Here is a 21959-nt window from a genome sequence, read left to right as displayed (position 1 = left end):
TGCTGTTGTATTGGGTTTAGCAGGGAGTCCTGTCAGGCTGGAGACCGTGGTCTTGCAAATTTTCATGCCCTCAGCTAACTGCCAGGCTGCACTTTCAAAACTCCAGCTGGCCGAGTTTACAATCATTTTATAAACCGCAGCAACCCTGAAGTGTAACTCGCCCGTTCTGGGCTCAGCAGAGAGAAAAAAAAAATCACTGTAATCTGTTGCCACTAAGTGGCATCCGTGAGCTGTCAAGGCCATCAACTCGGTGAAGGAGGCCCTTTGGTCCGCCCGAAACCTGCTTGATTTCCAGCTGAAGGAGCTGTCCACGATCGAGTGTTGCTGACTGGCACACTCCAAGGTGCAGGAGTACATGCTGCGGGACGGACTGAGACGAGGTGCGACCTACGCAAAGGCTCTATGGGGAAAGGCCCCCGTTTAGAGCCCTCCCACCACTGTATACCGAGGAGCTGGATTCAGGGAAAAACCCCCTCGGACAGAATGTAAAATGATAAATGAACATAACGCAATGTACTGTATCTGTAACCGGTAACGAATGTAATGCAAGGAGGCAACCTAGGGTGCCATGAACTGTATTTACAATGCATGGTGTGTAACTATTGATTACACCGGGACCATTGATTTGTACTGTATGCACCGTTGCAAATTGTATGATCCGTATTGTATTGTTTGAAGCGTGACTTGAATTGCATTGTATGTACCTTTACAAATTTTATGAATAAAATTCATTCTGAAATACAAAAAAAAAGCATAAGTTGACTGTAGGTTCCTTTGACTGAGTCCATCTCACACCAGCCAGTAGCATTCCTGTCTGGCCGCTCCTATCCCATAACGATTTCTAACATTCAGAAGAAGCGACTAACTGAGCTCTGATATTTTTTAACTGGTGCCACTGGTCCTCATGATGTTTGTTGGATCCGAGAAGGACGTTTTTTTACACAAAGTCAGGCGACGATATGGAAGGAATAACATGACAAAAACACTGACCCTCTCAATTCCGATCGGGGTCCAGGGGAAAATCCGGCAGATCTCTGGATTGGGAGGGCCAGAACATGGGGTGGAACCAGGTTCAGCCAGGATCCCGCCCAACTTGCACCTCAATGAGAGTGGGCAGATCTTACGTCAGTTCCTCCCCTCCCCCCCACACTCCCACCCCTCCTCCATGTCAAGGGGTGATGCCTGAGGCTACCCCAGGAAATCCACCCAGAAAGTTCGAACAGAATTCTCACCAGCTGACAGCTGGCTTGAGCCCATTGAGGCCTTTTAAAAGGGCCCATAAGCTCTGCGGAGGCAAGTGATCAGTCCTGGCACGTGTCCCGGTCCAGGTTGTAGTGCTGAAGACTTGTGCTCCAGAACTAGCTGCGCCTCTAGCCAAACTGTTCCAGTACAGCTACAACACTGGCATCTACCCGATAAAGTATAAAATTGCCCAGGTATGTCCTGTCCACAAAAAGCAGAACAATTAAAATCCGGTCAATTAATGCCCCATCATCAGCAAAGTGATGGAAGGTGTCGTCGAAAGTGCGATCAAGCAATACTTACTCACCAATAACCGGCTTATCAATGCTTCGTTTGAGTTCCGTCAGAACCACTCGGCTCCAGACCACATTACAGCCTTGACCCAAACATGGACAAAAGAGCTGAATTCCAGAGGTGAGGTGAGAGTGACTGCCCTTGACATCAAGGCAGCATTTGACCGAGTGTGGCACCAAGGAGCCCGAGTACAATTGAAGTCAACGGGAATCGGGGGAAAACTCTCCAGTGGCTGGAGTCATACCTAGCACAAAGGAAGATGGTAGTGGTTGTTGGAAGCTAATCATCTCAGCCTCAGGGCATCGCTGCAGGAGTTCCTCAGGGCAGTGTCCTACGCCCAACCATCTTCAGCTGCTTCATCAATGACCTTCCCTCCATCATAAGGACAGAAGTGGGGATGTTCGCTGATCATTGCACAGTGTTCAGTTCCATTCGCAAGCCCTCAGATAATGAAGCAGTCAATGCCCGCATGCAGAAAGACCTGGACAACATCCAGGCTTGGGCTGATAAATGCCAGGTAACATTCGTGCCAGACAAGTACCAGGCAATGACCATCTCCAACAAGAGAGAGTCTAACTACCTCCCCTTGACATTCAACGGCATTACCATCGCCGAATCCCCCACCATCAACATCCTGGGGGTCACCATTGACCAGAAACTTAATTAGACCAGCCATATAAATACTGTGGCTACAAGAGCAGGTCAGAGGCTGGGTATTCTGTGGCGAGTAACTTGATACCATCCAGAATAAAGCAGCCCGCCTGATTGGCACCCCATCCCCCACCCTAAACATTCACTCCCTTCACCACCGGCGCACTGTGGCTGCAGTGTGTACCATCCACAGGATGCACTGCAGCAACTCGCCAAGGCTTCTTCGGCAGTGACCTCTACCACCTAGAAGGACAAGGACAGCAGGCACATGGGAACAACACCACCTGCACATTCCCATTGAAGTCACACACCATCCCGACTTGGAAATATATCGCCGTTCCTTCATCGTCGCTGAGTCAAAATCCTGGAACTCCCTCCCTAACAGCACTGTGGGAGAACCTTCACCACATGGACTGCAGCGGTTCAAGAAGACGGCTCACCACCACCTTCTCAAGGGTAATTAGGGATGGGCAATAAATGCTGGCCTCGCCAGCGATGCCTACATTCAATAAATTAATAAAACAAAAGGCTGAGACAAAGACTTTTTCCTCTTGTGGAGCCTCGGGGTCCCCCTCCAGTAGAACAGCTATGGAACGTTCCACCATAGATTGGGACAAGCAACGCTGAAAGACCTTTCAAAGCAATGGCAGTTCACTCCAACTACGCTAATGACCCTAATTTCCCCGCAACTTGGTGTCTCCCGTTTTCAGCCATTGGTGGATTTACAGGTCGCTACACATCCGTCGGCAGAGGGAGCCAATCAGAATTTCCAGGCCATATTTTGTATTCCCGCAATGGGAAAATGTTCCAAAAAATGTGATAGCAAATAGGTGTTGTAACAAACTTGTCAGATGCAAGGCCAAGTTCTGGAGGTTGCAATCTCTTGATTCCCTAATGAAGTTAAGCCTATCACAAGTTACTTGTTTCAGCTGAATGGACACAGCAGGTTCCGAATACGATAACAAGCCGACATTACCTTTCTTGCAATTCTTTCGATCACAACCCTGGCCACAGGGACGATTGGACCCCCTTCGGGGTCATAGAAGGGGCTTTTTGGATGGTCCAGGCTGGTTAATGGTCTAATTCTTTCTTGAGGCTCTGCCAGTTGGTTAGGGGCCTGAGAAACAGGAAAGATAGAAAATGTTGGTGAACAAATGCATGTGGTAACAATTTTGAATGAAGTGAAATGAATAAAAAAAAACCCAGTGACTACTTGCAACTCCATAGAGCTCCTCGTGTGCAAGAAAATGTCACAAAAAAACAAACAGCAAACACAAGCAGAAGGAAAAAGGGAAAGGGTCAGAGTGAGGGAGGTGCTAAGGATCTCATTGAAACATATAAAATTCTGACAGGGCTAGACAGACTGGATACAGGGAGGATGTTTTCCCTGGCTGGGGGGTCCAGAACGAGGGGTCACAGTCTCAGGATATGGGGTAGGACATTTAGGACTGAGATGAGGAGAAATTTCTTCACTCAGAGGGTGTTGAACTTGTGGAATTCTCTACCACAGAAGGCTGTGGAGGTCAAGTCACTGAATATATTTAAGAAGGAGCTAGATAGATTTCCAGACGCAAAAGGCATCAAGGGGATGGGGAGAGAGCGGGAATATGGTATTGAGATAGAGGATCAGCCATGATCATATTGAATGGCGGAGCAGGCTCGAAAGGCCGAATGGCCTACTCCTGCTCCTATTTTCTATGTTTCTATGATCAGTCAAAGAGCTGAGTTTTGAAGAGGTTTTTGAAAGCAGAGAAAGGATGGTGGAAGCAGATCCAATCATGGCTTTCAAAAAGGAATTGGATAAATACTTGAAGGGAAAAAATTTGCAGGCCTACGGGGAAAGAGTGGGGGAATGGGACTAACTGGATTGCTCTTACAAAGAGCCGGCATGGGCTCAATGGGCCAAATGGTCTTCTTCTGTGCTGTAACCATTCTATGATTCTAAGTGGCAGATGGAACCAGGCAGGAAATTTTGTCGCACAAGAGTGCAATGAACGAATGAGCAGCTGCCGCTAGTGGAGCAGAGGGGACTGAGGCCAAGAGAAACCCAGTGATTATAGAATGGAACCTACATGTAAGGAGACAAGGTTGGAGGACATTAGTATGGTAGGTTGGAATGAGGCATCAGAAGGATTTGAAAGGGAGGACAAGAATTCTGAACTCAACTTGCTGGGAAATCAACTGGACAGGAGCAATGGGAGTGCGGCACTTCCATGTGGATGAGGGTGTGGGTGGTGCTGAGTTGTAACTGGTGAAGGGTTGAGGCAGGAAGAGCGGCAAGGAACAGGCTAACAAAATCGAGACTGAAGGTGATTAAGGTGTAGTCAGGTGAGGGGAAGATCCTGCCTGACCAACCTCTTTGACTTCTTTGAGGAAGTGACATCCCAAATAGCCATCCCAAAATAGCCAAATCGCCATCCCAAAAACCCACTGCAACGTGCTGTACTTAGACTCCAAAAGACATAAGACAGAGTTCCACACAAAAGGCTATTGGTTTAACTCAACTCTGTGGGAATTGAGGGAAAGTCTTGGGAATGCAAACAAAACTGACTGAATCATAGTATCATATCCAAGTATCATGTCATAGTAGGAACAGTACAGGAGGAGGCCATTTAGCCCATCGTGTCTGTGCCACCACTTTGAAAGGGCCATGCAATTAGTCCCATTCCCCTGCTCTTTCTCCATAGCCCTGTAATTTTTTTCCCTTTAAGTGTTTATCTAATTCCCTTTTGAAATTTACCATTGAATCTGCTCCCACCACCCTTTCAGGCAGTGGATTCCAGATCATTGCAACTCGCTGTGCAGAAAAATGTTTCCTCATGTCACCTCTGGCTCTTTTGCCAGTCCTCTGGTTACCAACCCTTCTGCCACTGGAAACAGTTTCTCCCTATTTAATCTATCAAAACCGTTCATGATTTTGAAAACCTCTATCAAACCTCCTCTTAACTTTCTCTGTTATAAGAAGAACAATCCCAGCTTCTCCAGTCTCTCCACATGACTGAAGTCCCTCATCCCTGGTACCATTCTAGTAAATCTTTTCCACACCTTCTCTAAGGCCTTCACATCCTTCCTAAAGTGTGGTGCCCAAAATTGGACACAATACTCCAGCTAAGGCCAAACCAGTCTTTTATAATAGTTTAGCATAACTTCCTTGCTTTTGTACTCTATGCCTCTGTTTATAAAGCCCAGGATCCCATATGCCTTTTTAACAGCCTTTTCAACTTGTCCTGTCACCTTCAAAGACTTGTGTACATATACCCCCAGGTCTCTCTGTTCCTGCACCCTCTTTAAAATTGGACCATTTAGTTTCTATTGCCTCTCCTCATTCTTCCTACCAAAATGTATCACTTCACACTTCTCTGCATTAAATTTCATCTGTCATGTGTCTGCCCATTTCACCAGTCTATCTGTGTCCTCTTGAAGTCTGTTACTATCCTCCACATTGTTTACTACATTTCCGAGTTTCATGTTATCTGCAAACTTTGAAATTATACCCTCTGCTCCCAAGTCCAGGTCATTAATATTAATGAAAAAGAGCAGTGGTCCTAATACTGACCCCTGGGGAACACCACTGTATACTTCCCTCCAGTCTGAAAAACAACCGTTCACCACTACTCTCTGCTTTCTGTCCCTTAGCCAATTTTGAATCCACACTGCCACTGTCCCTTTAATCCCATGGGCTTCAATTTTGCTTTTAAGTCTATTATGTGGTACTTTATCAAATGCTTTTTGAAAGTCCATACACACAACATCAACCGTACTACCCTCAACAACCCTCTCCGTTACTTCATCAAAGAACCCAATCATGTTGGTCAAACACGATTTTCCTTTAACAAATCCGTGCTGACTTTCGTTTATTAGCCCACACTTTTCCAAGTGCCAATTAATTTTGTCCCGGATTATTGTCTCTAAAAGTTTCCCCATCACCAACATTAGGCTGACTGGCCTTTAATTGCTGCTTTTATTCCTCTCGCCTTTTTTCAACAGGGCTGTAACATTTGCAATCGTCCCCATATCGAAGGAGGATTGGAAGACTGTGGCCAGAGCCTCCGTAATTTCCACCTTTACTTCCCTCAGTAATCCAGGATGCATCCCATCTGGACCAGGTGATTTTTCTACTTTGAGTATTGCCAATCTTTCAAGTACCTCCTCTTGATCTATTTTCTCCTATCCAATATCACTACCAGCTCCTCCTTTACAGCTACAATGGCAGAATCCTCTTCTCCAGTGAAGACGGATGTGAAGTATTCATTTATTACCTCATCCATACCCTCTGCCTCCACAAGAAGATCTCCTTTTTTGTCCTTAATCGGTCCCACTCTTCCTTTGACTATCTTTTTACTATTTATATGTTTTTAAAAGACATTTGGGTTCCCTTTTATGTTAGCCACTAATCTTTTTTCATGCTCTCTCTGAGCCCCTTATATTGCCCTTTTTAGATCTCCTCTGTACTTTCTGTATTCAGCCTGGTTCTCCACTGTATTATGAACCTTACATTCATCAGAAGCCTCCATTTTCTGTATCATTTTAATCTCTACATCTTGAGTCATCCAGGGAGCTCTAGCTTTGGATGCCTTTCCTTTCCCCCTCATAGAGATGTGTCTACTCTGTACCAGAACCAACTCCGCAGAGTGGGGATATAAAGGAGAGGGACCAGTGATAAGAGCAGAGTGGGGGTATAAAGGAGAGGGACAAGTGACCGGGAGCAGAGCAGGGATATAAAGGAGAAGGAGCAGTGACCGAGAGCAGATCAGGGATAAAAAGGAGAGTGACAAGTGAATGGGAGCAGAGCAGGGATATGAAGGAGAGGGAGCAGTGAACAGGAGTAGAGTGGGGATATAAAGGAGAGGGAGCAGTGACCGGGAGCAGAGTGGGGATATAAAGGAGAGGGAGCGTGATGGAGAGCAGAGCGGGGATATAAAGGAGATGGAGCAGTGACCGAGAGCAGAGCGGGGATATAAAGGAGAGGGAGCAGTGACCGGGAGCAGAGCGGGGATATAAAGGAGAGGGACCAGTGACCGAGAGCAGAGCGGGGATATAAAGGAGAGGGAGCAGTGACCGAGAGCAGAGTGGGGATATAAATGAGAGGGAGCAGTGACCTGGAGCAGTGTGGGCATATAAAGGAGAGGGACCAGTGACCGGGAGCAGAGTGGGGATAGAAAGGAGAGGGAGCAGTGACAGGGAGCAGAGCGGGGATATAAAGGAGAGGGAGCAGTGACCTGGAGCAGTGTGGGCATATAAAGGAGAGGGACCAGTGACCGGGAGCAGAGTGGGGATATAAAGGAGAGGGAGCAGTGACCGGGAGCAGAGCGGGGATATAAAGGAGAGTGTGCAGTGACCGGGAGCAGAGCGGGGATATAAAGGAGAGGGAGAGTGACGGAGATCAGAGCGGGGATATAAAGGAGAGGGAGCAGTGGCCGAGAGCAGAGTGGGGATATAAAGGAGAGGGAGCAGTGACCAGGAGCAGAGCGGGGAAAGAAAGGAGACGGAGCAGTGACCTGGAGCAGAGTGGGGATATAAAGGAGAGGGAGCAGTGACCGGGAGCAGAGTGGGGATATAAAGGAGAGGGAGCAGTGACCGGGAGCAGAGTGGGGATATAAAGGAGAGGGAGAGTGACGGAGATCAGAGCGGGGATATAAAGGAGAGGGAGAAGTGATCGAGAGCAGAGCGGGGATATAAAGGAGAGGGAGCAGTGACCGAGAGCAGAGCGGGGATATAAAGGAGAGGGACTAGTGACCGAGAGCAGAGCGGGGATATAAATGAGAGGGAGCAGTGACCGGGAGCAGGGCAGGGATAGAAAGGAGAGGGAGCAGTGACCGGGTGCAGAGCGGGGATATAAAGGAGAGGGAGCAGTGAACAGGAGTAGAGTGGGGATATAATGGAGAGGGAGCAGTGACCGGGAGCAGAGTGGGGATATAAAGGAGAGGGAGCAGTGACCGGGAGCAGAGTGGGGATATAAAGGAGAGGGATAAGTGACCGAGAGCAGAGTGGGGATATAAAGGAGAGGGAGAGTGACGGAGATCAGAGCGGGGATATAAAGGAGAGGGAGCAGTGGCCGAGAGCAGAGTGGGAATATAAAGGAGAGGGAGCAGTGATCGGGAGCTGAGCGGGGATATAAAGGAGAGGGACTAGTGACCGGGAGCTGAGCGGGGATATAAAGGAGAGGGAGCAGTGACCTGGAGCAGAGCAGGGAAAGAAAGGAGACGGAGCAGTGACCTGGAGCAGAGTGGGGATATAAAGGAGAGGGAGCAGTGACCGAGAGCAGAGCGGGGATATAAAGGAGAGGGAGCAGTGACCGGGAGCAGAGTGGGGATATAAAGGAGAGGGAGCAGTGACCGGGAGAAGAGAAGGGATATAAAGGAGAGGGAGCAGTGACCGGGAGAAGAGAAGGGATATAAAGGAGAGGGAGCAGTGACCGAGAGCAGAGTGGGGATATAAAGGAGAGGGAGCAGTGACGGGGAGAAGAGAAGGGATATAAAGGAGAGGGAGCAGTGACCGAGAGCAGAGTGGGGATATAAAGGAGAGGGAGCAGTGATCGAGAGCAGAATGGGGACATAAAGGAGAGGGAGCAGTGACCTGGAGCAGAGTGGGGATATAAAGGAGAGGGAGCAGTGACCTGGAGCAGAGTGGGGATATAAAGGAGAGGGAGCAGTGACCGGGAGCAGAGTGTGGATATAAAGGAGAGGGAGCAGTGACCAGGAGCAGAGTGGGGATATAAAGGAGAGTGAGTAGTGACCGAGAGCAGAGTGGGGATATAAAGGAGAGGGACCAGTGACCTGGAGCAGAGTGGGGAAATAAAGGAGAGGGAGCAGTGACCAGGAGCAGATTGGGCATATAAAGGAGAGGGAGCAGTGACCTGGAGCAGAGTGGGGATACAAAAGGAGAGGGAGCAGTGACCAGGAGCAGAGTGGGCATATAAAGGAGAGGGAGCAGTGACCGGGAGCAGAGTGGGCATATAAAGGAGAGGGAGCAGTGACCTGGAGCAGAGTGGGGATATAAAGGAGAGGGAGCAGTGACCTGGAGCAGAGTGGGGATATAAAGGAGAGGGAGCAGTGACCGAGAGCAGAGTGGGGATATAAATGAGAGGGAGCAGTGACCGGGAGCAGAGTGGGGTTATAAATGAGAGGGAGCAGTGACCGGCAGCAGAGTGGGGATATAAAGGAGAGGGAGCAGTGACCGGGCGCAGAGCGGGGATATAAAGGAGAGGGACGAGTGACCGAGAGCAGAGTGGGGATATTAAGGACAGGGAGCAGTGACTGGGAGCAGAGTGGCGATATAAAGGAGAGGGAGCAGTGACCGGGAGCAGAGTGGGGATACAAAGGAGAGGGAGCAGTGAACAGGAGCAGAGTGGGGATATAAAGGAGAGGGAGCAGTGAACAGGAGCAGAGTGGGGATATAAAGGAGAGGGAGCAGACGACAGGAGCAGAGTGGGGATAGAAAGGAGAGGGAGCAGTGACCAGCAGCAGAGCGGGGATATAAAGGAGAGGGAGCAGTGATCGAGAGCAGAGTGGGGAAAAAAAGGAGAGGGAGCAGTGACCGGGAGTAGAGTGGAGATACAAAGGAGAGGGAGCAGTGATCGGGAGCAGAGCGGGGATATAAAGGAGATAGAGCAGTGACCAGGAGCAGAGTGGGGACGGAAAGGAGAGGGAGCGGTGACCAGGAGCAGATTGGGGATACAAAGGAGAGGGAGCAGTGACCTGGAGCAGAGTGGGGATATAAAGGAGAGGGAGCAGTGAACAGGAGCAGAGTGGGGATATAAAGGAGAGGGACCAGTGACCTTTAGCAGAGTGGGGATATAAAGGAGAGGGAGCAGTGACCGGGAGCAGAGTGGGGATATAAAGGAGAGGGAGCAGTGACCGGGAGCAGAGTGGGGATATAAAGGAGAGGGAGCAGTGACCAGGAGCAGAGTGGGGACGGAAAGGAGAGGGACCAGTGACCAGGAGCAGAGTGGGGATATAAAGGAGAGGGAGCAGTGACCTGGAGCAGAGTGGGGATATAAAGGAGAGGGAGCAGTGAACAGGAGCAGAGTGGGGATATAAAGGAGAGGGACCAGTGACCTTTAGCAGAGTGGGGATATAAAGGAGAGGGAGCAGTGACCGGGAGCAGAGTGGGGATATAAAGGAGAGGGAACAGTGACCGGGAGCAGAGTAGGGATATAAAGGAGAGGCACCGGTGACCTGGAGCAGAGTGGGGATATAAATGAGAGGGACCAGTGACCTGGAGCAGAGTGGGGATATAAAGGACAGGGAGCAGTGACCGGGATCAGAGCGGGGATATAAAGGAGAGAGAGCAGTGACCGGGTGCAGAGTGGGGATATAAAGGAGAGGGAGCAGTGACCGGGAGCAGTGTGGGGATATAAAGGAGAGAGACTAGAGACCGAGAGCAGAGTGGGGATATAAAGGAGAGGGAGCAGTGACCGGGAGCAGAGCGGGGATATAAAGGAGAGGGAGCAGTGACCGAGAGCAGAGCGGGGATATAAAGGAGAGGGAGCAGTGACCGGGAGCAGAGTGGGGATATAAAGGAGAGGGAGCACTGACCGGGAGCAGAGTGGGGATATAAAGGAGAGGGAGCAGTGACCGGGAGCAGAGTGGGGATATAAAGGAGAGGGAGCAGTGACCGGGAGCAGTGTGGGGATATAAAGGAGAGAGACGAGAGACCGAGAGCAGAGTGGGGATATTAAGGAGAGGGAGCAGTGATCGGGAGCAGAGTGGGGATATAAAGGAGAGGGAGCAGTGAACAGGTGCAGAGTGGGGATATAAAGGAGAGGGAGCAGTGACCGAGAGCAGAGTGGGGATATAAAGGAGAGGGAGCAGTAAACAGGAGCAGAGTGGGGATATAAAGGAGAGGGAGCAGACAACAGGAGCAGAGTTGGGATATAAAGGAGAGGGAGCAGTGACCGGGTGCAGAGCGGGGATATAAATGAGAGGGAGCAGTGACCGAGAGAAGAGTGGGGATATAAAGGAGAGGGAGCAGTGATCGAGAGCAGAGAGGGAAAAAAAGGAGAGGGAGATTGACGGAGATCAGAGCGGGGATATAAAGGAGAGGGAGAAGTGATCGAGAGCAGAGCGGGGATATAAAGGAGAGGGAGCAGTGACCGAGAGCAGAGCGGGGATATAAAGGAGAGGGACTAGTGACCGAGAGCAGAGCGGGGATATAAATGAGAGGGAGCAGTGACCGGGAGCAGGGCAGGGATAGAAAGGAGAGGGAGCAGTGACCGGGTGCAGAGCGGGGATATAAAGGAGAGGGAGCAGTGAACAGGAGTAGAGTGGGGATATAATGGAGAGGGAGCAGTGACCGGGAGCAGAGTGGGGATATAAAGGAGAGGGAGCAGTGACCGGGAGCAGAGAGGGGATATAAAGGAGAGGGATAAGTGACCGAGAGCAGAGTGGGGATATAAAGGAGAGGGAGAGTGACGGAGATCAGAGCGGGGATATAAAGGAGAGGGAGCAGTGGCCGAGAGCAGAGTGGGAATATAAAGGAGAGGGAGCAGTGATCGGGAGCTGAGCGGGGATATAAAGGAGAGGGACTAGTGACCGGGAGCAGAGCGGGGATATAAAGGAGAGGGAGCAGTGACCTGGAGCAGAGCAGGGAAAGAAAGGAGACGGAGCAGTGACCTGGAGCAGAGTGGGGATATAAAGGAGAGGGAGCAGTGACCGAGAGCAGAGCGGGGATATAAAGGAGAGGGAGCAGTGACCGGGAGCAGAGTGGGGATATAAAGGAGAGGGAGCAGTGACCGGGAGAAGAGAAGGGATATAAAGGAGAGGGAGCAGTGACCGAGAGCAGAGTGGGGATATAAAGGAGAGGGAGCAGTGACGGGGAGAAGAGAAGGGATATAAAGGAGAGGGAGCAGTGACCGAGAGCAGAGTGGGGATATAAAGGAGAGGGAGCAGTGATCGAGAGCAGAATGGGGACATAAAGGAGAGGGAGCAGTGACCTGGAGCAGAGTGGGGATATAAAGGAGAGGGAGCAGTGACCTGGAGCAGAGTGGGGATATAAAGGAGAGGGAGCAGTGACCGGGAGCAGAGTGTGGATATAAAGGAGAGGGAGCAGTGACCAGGAGCAGAGTGGGGATATAAAGGAGAGTGAGTAGTGACCGAGAGCACAGTGGGGATATAAAGGAGAGGGACCAGTGACCTGGAGCAGAGTGGGGAAATAAAGGAGAGGGAGCAGTGACCAGGAGCAGATTGGGCATATAAAGGAGAGGGAGCAGTGACCTGGAGCAGAGTGGGGATACAAAAGGAGAGGGAGCAGTGACCAGGAGCAGAGTGGGCATATAAAGGAGAGGGAGCAGTGACCGGGAGCAGAGTGGGCATATAAAGGAGAGGGAGCAGTGACCTGGAGCAGAGTGGGGATATAAAGGAGAGGGAGCAGTGACCTGGAGCAGAGTGGGGATATAAAGGAGAGGGAGCAGTGACCGAGAGCAGAGTGGGGATATAAATGAGAGGGAGCAGTGACCGGGAGCAGAGTGGGGTTATAAATGAGAGGGAGCAGTGACCGGCAGCAGAGTGGGGATATAAAGGAGAGGGAGCAGTGACCGGGAGCAGAGCGGGGATATAAAGGAGAGGGAGCAGTGACCGAGAGCAGAGCGGGGATATAAAGGAGAGGGAGCAGTGACCGGGAGCAGAGTGGGGATATAAAGGAGAGGGAGCACTGACCGGGAGCAGAGTGGGGATATAAAGGAGAGGGAGCAGTGACCGGGAGCAGAGTGGGGATATAAAGGAGAGGGAGCAGTGACCGGGAGCAGTGTGGGGATATAAAGGAGAGAGACGAGAGACCGAGAGCAGAGTGGGGATATTAAGGAGAGGGAGCAGTGATCGGGAGCAGAGTGGGGATATAAAGGAGAGGGAGCAGTGAACAGGTGCAGAGTGGGGATATAAAGGAGAGGGAGCAGTGACCGAGAGCAGAGTGGGGATATAAAGGAGAGGGAGCAGTAAACAGGAGCAGAGTGGGGATATAAAGGAGAGGGAGCAGACAACAGGAGCAGAGTTGGGATATAAAGGAGAGGGAGCAGTGACCGGGTGCAGAGCGGGGATATAAATGAGAGGGAGCAGTGACCGAGAGAAGAGTGGGGATATAAAGGAGAGGGAGCAGTGATCGAGAGCAGAGAGGGAAAAAAAGGAGAGGGAGATTGACGGAGATCAGAGCGGGGATATAAAGGAGAGGGAGAAGTGATCGAGAGCAGAGCGGGGATATAAAGGAGAGGGAGCAGTGACCGAGAGCAGAGCGGGGATATAAAGGAGAGGGACTAGTGACCGAGAGCAGAGCGGGGATATAAATGAGAGGGAGCAGTGACCGGGAGCAGGGCAGGGATAGAAAGGAGAGGGAGCAGTGACCGGGTGCAGAGCGGGGATATAAAGGAGAGGGAGCAGTGAACAGGAGTAGAGTGGGGATATAATGGAGAGGGAGCAGTGACCGGGAGCAGAGTGGGGATATAAAGGAGAGGGAGCAGTGACCGGGAGCAGAGAGGGGATATAAAGGAGAGGGATAAGTGACCGAGAGCAGAGTGGGGATATAAAGGAGAGGGAGAGTGACGGAGATCAGAGCGGGGATATAAAGGAGAGGGAGCAGTGGCCGAGAGCAGAGTGGGAATATAAAGGAGAGGGAGCAGTGATCGGGAGCTGAGCGGGGATATAAAGGAGAGGGACTAGTGACCGGGAGCAGAGCGGGGATATAAAGGAGAGGGAGCAGTGACCTGGAGCAGAGCAGGGAAAGAAAGGAGACGGAGCAGTGACCTGGAGCAGAGTGGGGATATAAAGGAGAGGGAGCAGTGACCGAGAGCAGAGCGGGGATATAAAGGAGAGGGAGCAGTGACCGGGAGCAGAGTGGGGATATAAAGGAGAGGGAGCAGTGACCGGGAGAAGAGAAGGGATATAAAGGAGAGGGAGCAGTGACCGAGAGCAGAGTGGGGATATAAAGGAGAGGGAGCAGTGACGGGGAGAAGAGAAGGGATATAAAGGAGAGGGAGCAGTGACCGAGAGCAGAGTGGGGATATAAAGGAGAGGGAGCAGTGATCGAGAGCAGAATGGGGACATAAAGGAGAGGGAGCAGTGACCTGGAGCAGAGTGGGGATATAAAGGAGAGGGAGCAGTGACCTGGAGCAGAGTGGGGATATAAAGGAGAGGGAGCAGTGACCGGGAGCAGAGTGTGGATATAAAGGAGAGGGAGCAGTGACCAGGAGCAGAGTGGGGATATAAAGGAGAGTGAGTAGTGACCGAGAGCACAGTGGGGATATAAAGGAGAGGGACCAGTGACCTGGAGCAGAGTGGGGAAATAAAGGAGAGGGAGCAGTGACCAGGAGCAGATTGGGCATATAAAGGAGAGGGAGCAGTGACCTGGAGCAGAGTGGGGATACAAAAGGAGAGGGAGCAGTGACCAGGAGCAGAGTGGGCATATAAAGGAGAGGGAGCAGTGACCGGGAGCAGAGTGGGCATATAAAGGAGAGGGAGCAGTGACCTGGAGCAGAGTGGGGATATAAAGGAGAGGGAGCAGTGACCTGGAGCAGAGTGGGGATATAAAGGAGAGGGAGCAGTGACCGAGAGCAGAGTGGGGATATAAATGAGAGGGAGCAGTGACCGGGAGCAGAGTGGGGTTATAAATGAGAGGGAGCAGTGACCGGCAGCAGAGTGGGGATATAAAGGAGAGGGAGCAGTGACCGGGCGCAGAGCGGGGATATAAAGGAGAGGGACGAGTGACCGAGAGCAGAGTGGGGATATTAAGGACAGGGAGCAGTGACTGGGAGCAGAGTGGCGATATAAAGGAGAGGGAGCAGTGACCGGGAGCAGAGTGGGGATACAAAGGAGAGGGAGCAGTGAACAGGAGCAGAGTGGGGATATAAAGCAGAGGGAGCAGTGAACAGGAGCAGAGTGGGGATATAAAGGAGAGGGAGCAGACGACAGGAGCAGAGTGGGGATAGAAAGGAGAGGGAGCAGTGACCAGCAGCAGAGCGGGGATATAAAGGAGAGGGAGCAGTGATCGAGAGCAGAGTGGGGAAAAAAAGGAGAGGGAGCAGTGACCGGGAGTAGGGTGGGGATATAAAGGAGAGGGAGCAGTGATCGGGAGCAGAGCGGGGATATAAAGGAGATAGAGCAGTGACCAGGAGCAGAGTGGGGACGGAAAGGAGAGGGAGCGGTGACCAGGAGCAGATTGGGGATACAAAGGAGAGGGAGCAGTGACCTGGAGCAGAGTGGGGATATAAAGGAGAGGGAGCAGTGAACAGGAGCAGAGTGGGGATATAAAGGAGAGGGACCAGTGACCTTTAGCAGAGTGGGGATATAAAGGAGAGGGAGCAGTGACCGGGAGCAGAGTGGGGATATAAAGGAGAGGGAGCAGTGACCGGGAGCAGAGTGGGGATATAAAGGAGAGGGAGCAGTGACCAGGAGCAGAGTGGGGACGGAAAGGAGAGGGACCAGTGACCAGGAGCAGAGTGGGGATATAAAGGAGAGGGACCAGTGACCAGGAGCAGAGTGGGGATATAAAGGAGAGGGAGCAGTGACCTGGAGCAGAGTGGGGATATAAAGGAGAGGGAGCAGTGAACAGGAGCAGAGTGGGGATATAAAGGAGAGGGACCAGTGACCTTTAGTAGAGTGTGGATATAAAGGAGAGGGAGCAGTGACCGGGAGCAGAGTGGGGATATAAAGGAGAGGGAACAGTGACCGGGAGCAGAGTAGGGATATAAAGGAGAGGCACCGGTGACCTGCTGCAGAGTGGGGATATAAATGAGAGGGACCAGTGACCTGGAGCAGAGTGGGGATATAAAGGACAGGGAGCAGTGACCGGGATCAGAGCGGGGATATAAAGGAGAGAGAGCAGTGACCGGGTGCAGAGTGGGGATATAAAGGAGAGGGAGCAGTGACCGGGAGCAGTGTGGGGATATAAAGGAGAGAGACTAGAGACCGAGAGCAGAGTGGGGAGAGAAAGGAGAGGGAGCAGTGACCGGGAGCAGAGCGGGGATATAAAGGAGAGGGAGCAGTAACCGAGAGCAGAGATATAAAGGAGAGGGAGCAGTGACCGGGAGCAGAGTGGGGATATAAAGGAGAGGGAGCACTGACCGGGAGCAGAGTGGGGATATAAAGGAGAGGGAGCAGTGACCGGGAGCAGAGTGGGGATATAAAGGAGAGGGAGCAGTGACCGGGAGCAGTGTGGGGATATAAAGGAGAGAGACGAGAGACCGAGAGCAGAGTGGGGATATTAAGGAGAGGGAGCAGTGATCGGGAGCAGAGTGGGGATATAAAGGAGAGGGAGCAGTGACCGAGAGCAGAGTGGGGATATAAAGGAGAGGGAGCAGTAAACAGGAGCAGAGCGGGGATATAAATGAGAGGGAGCAGTGACCGAGAGAAGAGTGGGGATATAAAGGAGAGGGAGCAGTGATCGAGAGCAGAGAGGGAAAAAAAGGAGAGGGAGAGTGACGGAGATCAGAGCGGGGATATAAAGGAGAGGGAGAAGTGATCGAGAGCAGAGCGGGGATATAAAGGAGAGGGAGCAGTGACCGAGAGCAGAGCGGGGATATAAAGGAGAGGGACTAGTGACCGAGAGCAGAGCGGGGATATAAATGAGAGGGAGCAGTGACCGGGAGCAGGGCAGGGATAGAAAGGAGAGGGAGCAGTGACCGGGTGCAGAGCGGGGATATAAAGGAGAGGGAGCAGTGAACAGGAGTAGAGTGGGGATATAATGGAGAGGGAGCAGTGACCGGGAGCAGAGTGGGGATATAAAGGAGAGGGAGCAGTGACCGGGAGCAGAGTGGGGATATAAAGGAGAGGGATAAGTGACCGAGAGCAGAGTGGGGATATAAAGGAGAGGGAGAGTGACGGAGATCAGAGCGGGGATATAAAGGAGAGGGAGCAGTGGCCGAGAGCAGAGTGGGAATATAAAGGAGAGGGAGCAGTGATCGGGAGCTGAGCGGGGATATAAAGGAGAGGGACTAGTGACCGGGAGCAGAGCGGGGATATAAAGGAGAGGGAGCAGTGACCTGGAGCAGAGCAGGGAAAGAAAGGAGACGGAGCAGTGACCTGGAGCAGAGTGGGGATATAAAGGAGAGGGAGCAGTGACCGAGAGCAGAGCGGGGATATAAAGGAGAGGGAGCAGTGACGGGGAGAAGAGAAGGGATATAAAGGAGAGGGAGCAGTGACCGAGAGCAGAGTGGGGATATAAAGGAGAGGGAGCAGTGATCGAGAGCAGAATGGGGACATAAAGGAGAGGGAGCAGTGACCTGGAGCAGAGTGGGGATATAAAGAAGAGGGAGCAGTGACCTGGAGCAGAGTGGGGATATAAAGGAGAGGGAGCAGTGACCGGGAGCAGAGTGTGGATATAAAGGAGAGGGAGCAGTGACCAGGAGCAGAGTGGGGATATAAAGGAGAGTGAGTAGTGACCGAGAGCAGAGTGGGGATATAAAGGAGAGGGACCAGTGACCTGGAGCAGAGTGGGGAAATAAAGGAGAGGGAGCAGTGACCAGGAGCAGATTGGGCATATAAAGGAGAGGGAGCAGTGACCTGGAGCAGAGTGGGGATACAAAAGGAGAGGGAGCAGTGACCAGGAGCAGAGTGGGCATATAAAGGAGAGGGAGCAGTGACCGGGAGCAGAGTGGGCATATAAAGGAGAGGGAGCAGTGACCTGGAGCAGAGTGGGGATATAAAGGAGAGGGAGCAGTGACCTGGAGCAGAGTGGGGATATAAAGGAGAGGGAGCAGTGACCGAGAGCAGAGTGGGGATATAAATGAGAGGGAGCAGTGACCGGGAGCAGAGTGGGGTTATAAATGAGAGGGAGCAGTGACCGGCAGCAGAGTGGGGATATAAAGGAGAGGGAGCAGTGACCGGGCGCAGAGCGGGGATATAAAGGAGAGGGACGAGTGACCGAGAGCAGAGTGGGGATATTAAGGACAGGGAGCAGTGACTGGGAGCAGAGTGGCGATATAAAGGAGAGGGAGCAGTGACCGGGAGCAGAGTGGGGATACAAAGGAGAGGGAGCAGTGAACAGGAGCAGAGTGGGGATATAAAGGAGAGGGAGCAGTGAACAGGAGCAGAGTGGGGATATAAAGGAGAGGGAGCAGACGACAGGAGCAGAGTGGGGATAGAAAGGAGAGGGAGCAGTGACCAGCAGCAGAGCGGGGATATAAAGGAGAGGGAGCAGTGATCGAGAGCAGAGTGGGGAAAAAAAGGAGAGGGAGCAGTGACCGGGAGTAGAGTGGGGATATAAAGGAGAGGGAGCAGTGATCGGGAGCAGAGCGGGGATATAAAGGAGATAGAGCAGTGACCAGGAGCAGAGTGGGGACGGAAAGGAGAGGGAGCGGTGACCAGGAGCAGATTGGGGATACAAAGGAGAGGGAGCAGTGACCTGGAGCAGAGTGGGGATATAAAGGAGAGGGAGCAGTGAACAGGAGCAGAGTGGGGATATAAAGGAGAGGGACCAGTGACCTTTAGCAGAGTGGGGATATAAAGGAGAGGGAGCAGTGACCGGGAGCAGAGTGGGGATATAAAGGAGAGGGAGCAGTGACCGGGAGCAGAGTGGGGATATAAAGGAGAGGGAGCAGTGACCAGGAGCAGAGTGGGGACGGAAAGGAGAGGGACCAGTGACCAGGAGCAGAGTGGGGATATAAAGGAGAGGGACCAGTGACCAGGAGCAGAGTGGGGATATAAAGGAGAGGGAGCAGTGACCTGGAGCAGAGTGGGGATATAAAGGAGAGGGAGCAGTGAACAGGAGCAGAGTGGGGATATAAAGGAGAGGGACCAGTGACCTTTAGCAGAGTGGGGATATAAAGGAGAGGGAGCAGTGACCGGGAGCAGAGTGGGGATATAAAGTAGAGGGAACAGTGACCGGGAGCAGAGTAGGGATATAAAGGAGAGGCACCGGTGACCTGGAGCAGAGTGGGGATATAAATGAGAGGGACCAGTGACCTGGAGCAGAGTGGGGATATAAAGGACAGGGAGCAGTGACCGGGATCAGAGCGGGGATATAAAGGAGAGAGAGCAGTGACCGGGTGCAGAGTGGGGATATAAAGGAGAGGGAGCAGTGACCGGGAGCAGTGTGGGGATATAAAGGAGAGAGACTAGAGACCGAGAGCAGAGTGGGGATATAAAGGAGAGGGAGCAGTGACCGGGAGCAGAGCGGGGATATAAAGGAGAGGGAGCAGTGACCGAGAGCAGAGCGGGGATATAAAGGAGAGGGAGCAGTGACCGGGAGCAGAGTGGGGATATAAAGGAGAGGGAGCACTGACCGGGAGCAGAGTGGGGATACAAAGGAGAGGGAGCAGTGACCGGGAGCAGAGTGGGGATATAAAGGAGAGGGAGCAGTGACCGGGAGCAGTGTGGGGATATAAAGGAGAGAGACGAGAGACCGAGAGCAGAGTGGGGATATTAAGGAGAGGGAGCAGTGATCGGGAGCAGAGTGGGGATATAAAGGAGAGGGAGCAGTGACCGAGAGCAGAGTGGGGATATAAAGGAGAGGGAGCAGTAAACAGGAGCAGAGTGGAGATATAAAGGAGAGGGAGCAGACAACAGGAGCAGAGTTGGGATATAAAGGAGAGGGAGCAGTGACCGGGTGCAGAGCGGGGATATAAATGAGAGGGAGCAGTGACCGAGAGTAGAGTGGGGATATAAAGGAGAGGGAGCAGTGATCGAGAGCAGAGAGGGAAAAAAAGGAGAGGGAGCAGTGACCGAGAGCAGAGTGGGGATATGAAGGAGAGGGAGCAGTGACCGGGAGCAGAGTGGGGATATAAAGGAGAGGGAGCAGTGATCGAGAGCAGAGTGGGGACATAAAGGAGAGGGAGCAGTGACCAGGAGCAGAGTGGGGACATAAAGGAGAGGGAGCAGTGAACAGGAGCAGAGTGGGGATATCAAGGAGAGGGACCAGTGACCAGGAGCAGAGTGGGCATATAAAGGAGAGGGACCAGTGACCTGGATCAGAGTGGGGATATAAAGGAGAGGGAGCAGTGACCGGGAGCAGAGTGGGGATATAAAGGAGAGGGACCGGTGACCTGGAGCAGAGTGGGGATATAAATGAGAGGGACCAGTGACCTGGAGCAGAGTGGGGATATGAAGGAGAGGGAGCAGTGACCGGGAGCAGAGCGGGGATATAAAGGAGAGGGAGCAGTGACCGGGAGCAGTGTGGGGATATAAAGGAGAGAGACTAGTGACCGAGAGCAGAGTGGGGATATAAAGGAGAGGGAGCAGTGAACGGGAGCTGAGTGGGGATATAAAGGAGAGGGAGCAGTAACCGGGAGCAGATTGGGGATATAAAGGAGAGGGAGCAGTGACCTGGAGCAGAGTGTGGATATGAAGGAGAGGGAGCAGTGAACGGGAGCAGAGTGGGGATACAAAGGAGAGGGAGCAGTGAACGCGAGCATAGTGGGGATATAAAGGAGAGGGAGCAGTGACCGGGAGCAGAGTGGGGATATAAAGGAGAGGGAGCAGTGACCGAGAGCAGTGTGGGGATATAAAGGAGAGAGACTAGTGACGGAGAGCAGAGTGGGGATATGAAGGAGAGGGAGCAGTAACCAGGAGCAGAGTGGGCATATAAAGGAGAGGGACCATTGACCGAGAGCAGAGTGGGGATATAAAGGAGAGGGAGCAGTGACCGGGAGCAGAGCGGGGATATAAAGGAGAGGGAGCAGTGACCGAGAGCAGAGTGGGGATATAAAGGAGATGGAGCAGTGAACAGGAGCAGAGTGGGGATATAAAGGAGAGGGAGCAGACAACAGGAGCAGAGTGGGGATATAAAGGAGAGGGAGCAGTGACCGGGAGCAGAGCGGGGATATAAAGGAGAGGGAGCAGTGACCGAGAGCAGAGTGGGGATATAAAGGAGATGGAGCAGTGAAAAGGAGCAGAGTGGGGATATAAAGGAGAGGGAGCAGACAACAGGAGCAGAGTGGGGATATAAAGGAGAGGGAGCAGTGACCGAGAGCAGAGTGGGGATATAAAGGAGAGCGAGCAGTGACCGAGAGCAGAGTGGGGAAAGAAAGGAGAGGGAGCAGTGACCGAGAGCAGAGTGGGGATATGAAGGAGAGGGAGCAGTGACCGGGAGCAGAGTGGGGATATAAAGGAGAGGGAGCAGTGATCGAGAGCAGAGTGGGGACATAAAGGAGAGGGAGAAATGACCAGGAGCAGAGTGGGGACATAAAGGAGAGGGAGCAGTGACCAGGAGCAGAGTGTGGATATAAAGGAGAGGGAGCAGTGATCGAGAGCAGAGTGGGGACATAAAGGAGAGGGAGAAATGACCAGGAGCAGAGTGGGGATATAAAGGAGAGGGAGCAGTGACCGGGAGCAGAGCGGGGATATAAAGGAGAGGGAGCAGTGACCGAGAGCAGAGTGGGGATATGAAGGAGAGGGAGCAGTGACCGGGAGCAGAGTGGGGATATGAAGGAGAGGGAGCAGTGATCGAGAGCAGAGTGGGGACATAAAGGAGAGGGAGCAGTGATCGAGAGCAGAGTTGGGACATAAAGGAGAGGGAGCAGTGACCAGGAGCAGAGTGGGGATATAAAGGAGAGGGAGCAGTGACCAGGAGCAGAGTCGGGATATAAAGGAGAGGGAGCAGTGACCAGGAGCAGAGTGGGGATATAAAGGAGAGGGAGCAGTGACCAGGAGCAGAGTGGGGATATAAAGGAGAGGGAGCAGTGACCGGGAGCAGAGTGTGGATATAAAGGAGAGGGAGCAGTGAACGCGAGCAGAGTGGGGATATAAAGGAGAGGGAGCAGTGACCGAGAGCAGAGCGGGGATCTAAAGGAGAGGGAGCAGTGACTGGGAGCAGTGTTTGGATATAAAGGAGAGAGATTGGTGACCGAGAGC

The 21959-nt window shown here is 52.3% G+C and overlaps 1 protein-coding gene across 2 annotated transcripts in view; it reads right to left on the bottom strand.

Annotated features, from left to right (window-relative positions):
* spon1b (spondin 1b) overlaps positions 1–21959 on the bottom strand; it is a 467163-nt gene that overhangs the window by 42742 nt on the left and 402462 nt on the right. For both annotated transcript variants that reach the window (XM_067994217.1, XM_067994218.1), the window contains one exon: positions 3164–3304. In XM_067994217.1, the coding sequence (XP_067850318.1) occupies positions 3164–3304 (141 nt within the window). The remainder of the gene's footprint in view (positions 1–3163; positions 3305–21959) is intronic.

This window comes from Heptranchias perlo, chromosome 12 (genome assembly GCF_035084215.1).
Source record: "Heptranchias perlo isolate sHepPer1 chromosome 12, sHepPer1.hap1, whole genome shotgun sequence".
Lineage (NCBI taxonomy): Eukaryota > Metazoa > Chordata > Chondrichthyes > Hexanchiformes > Hexanchidae > Heptranchias > Heptranchias perlo.
Note: the sequence above shows the minus strand (reverse complement) of the source record. Positions and strands in the feature narration are given on the sequence as shown.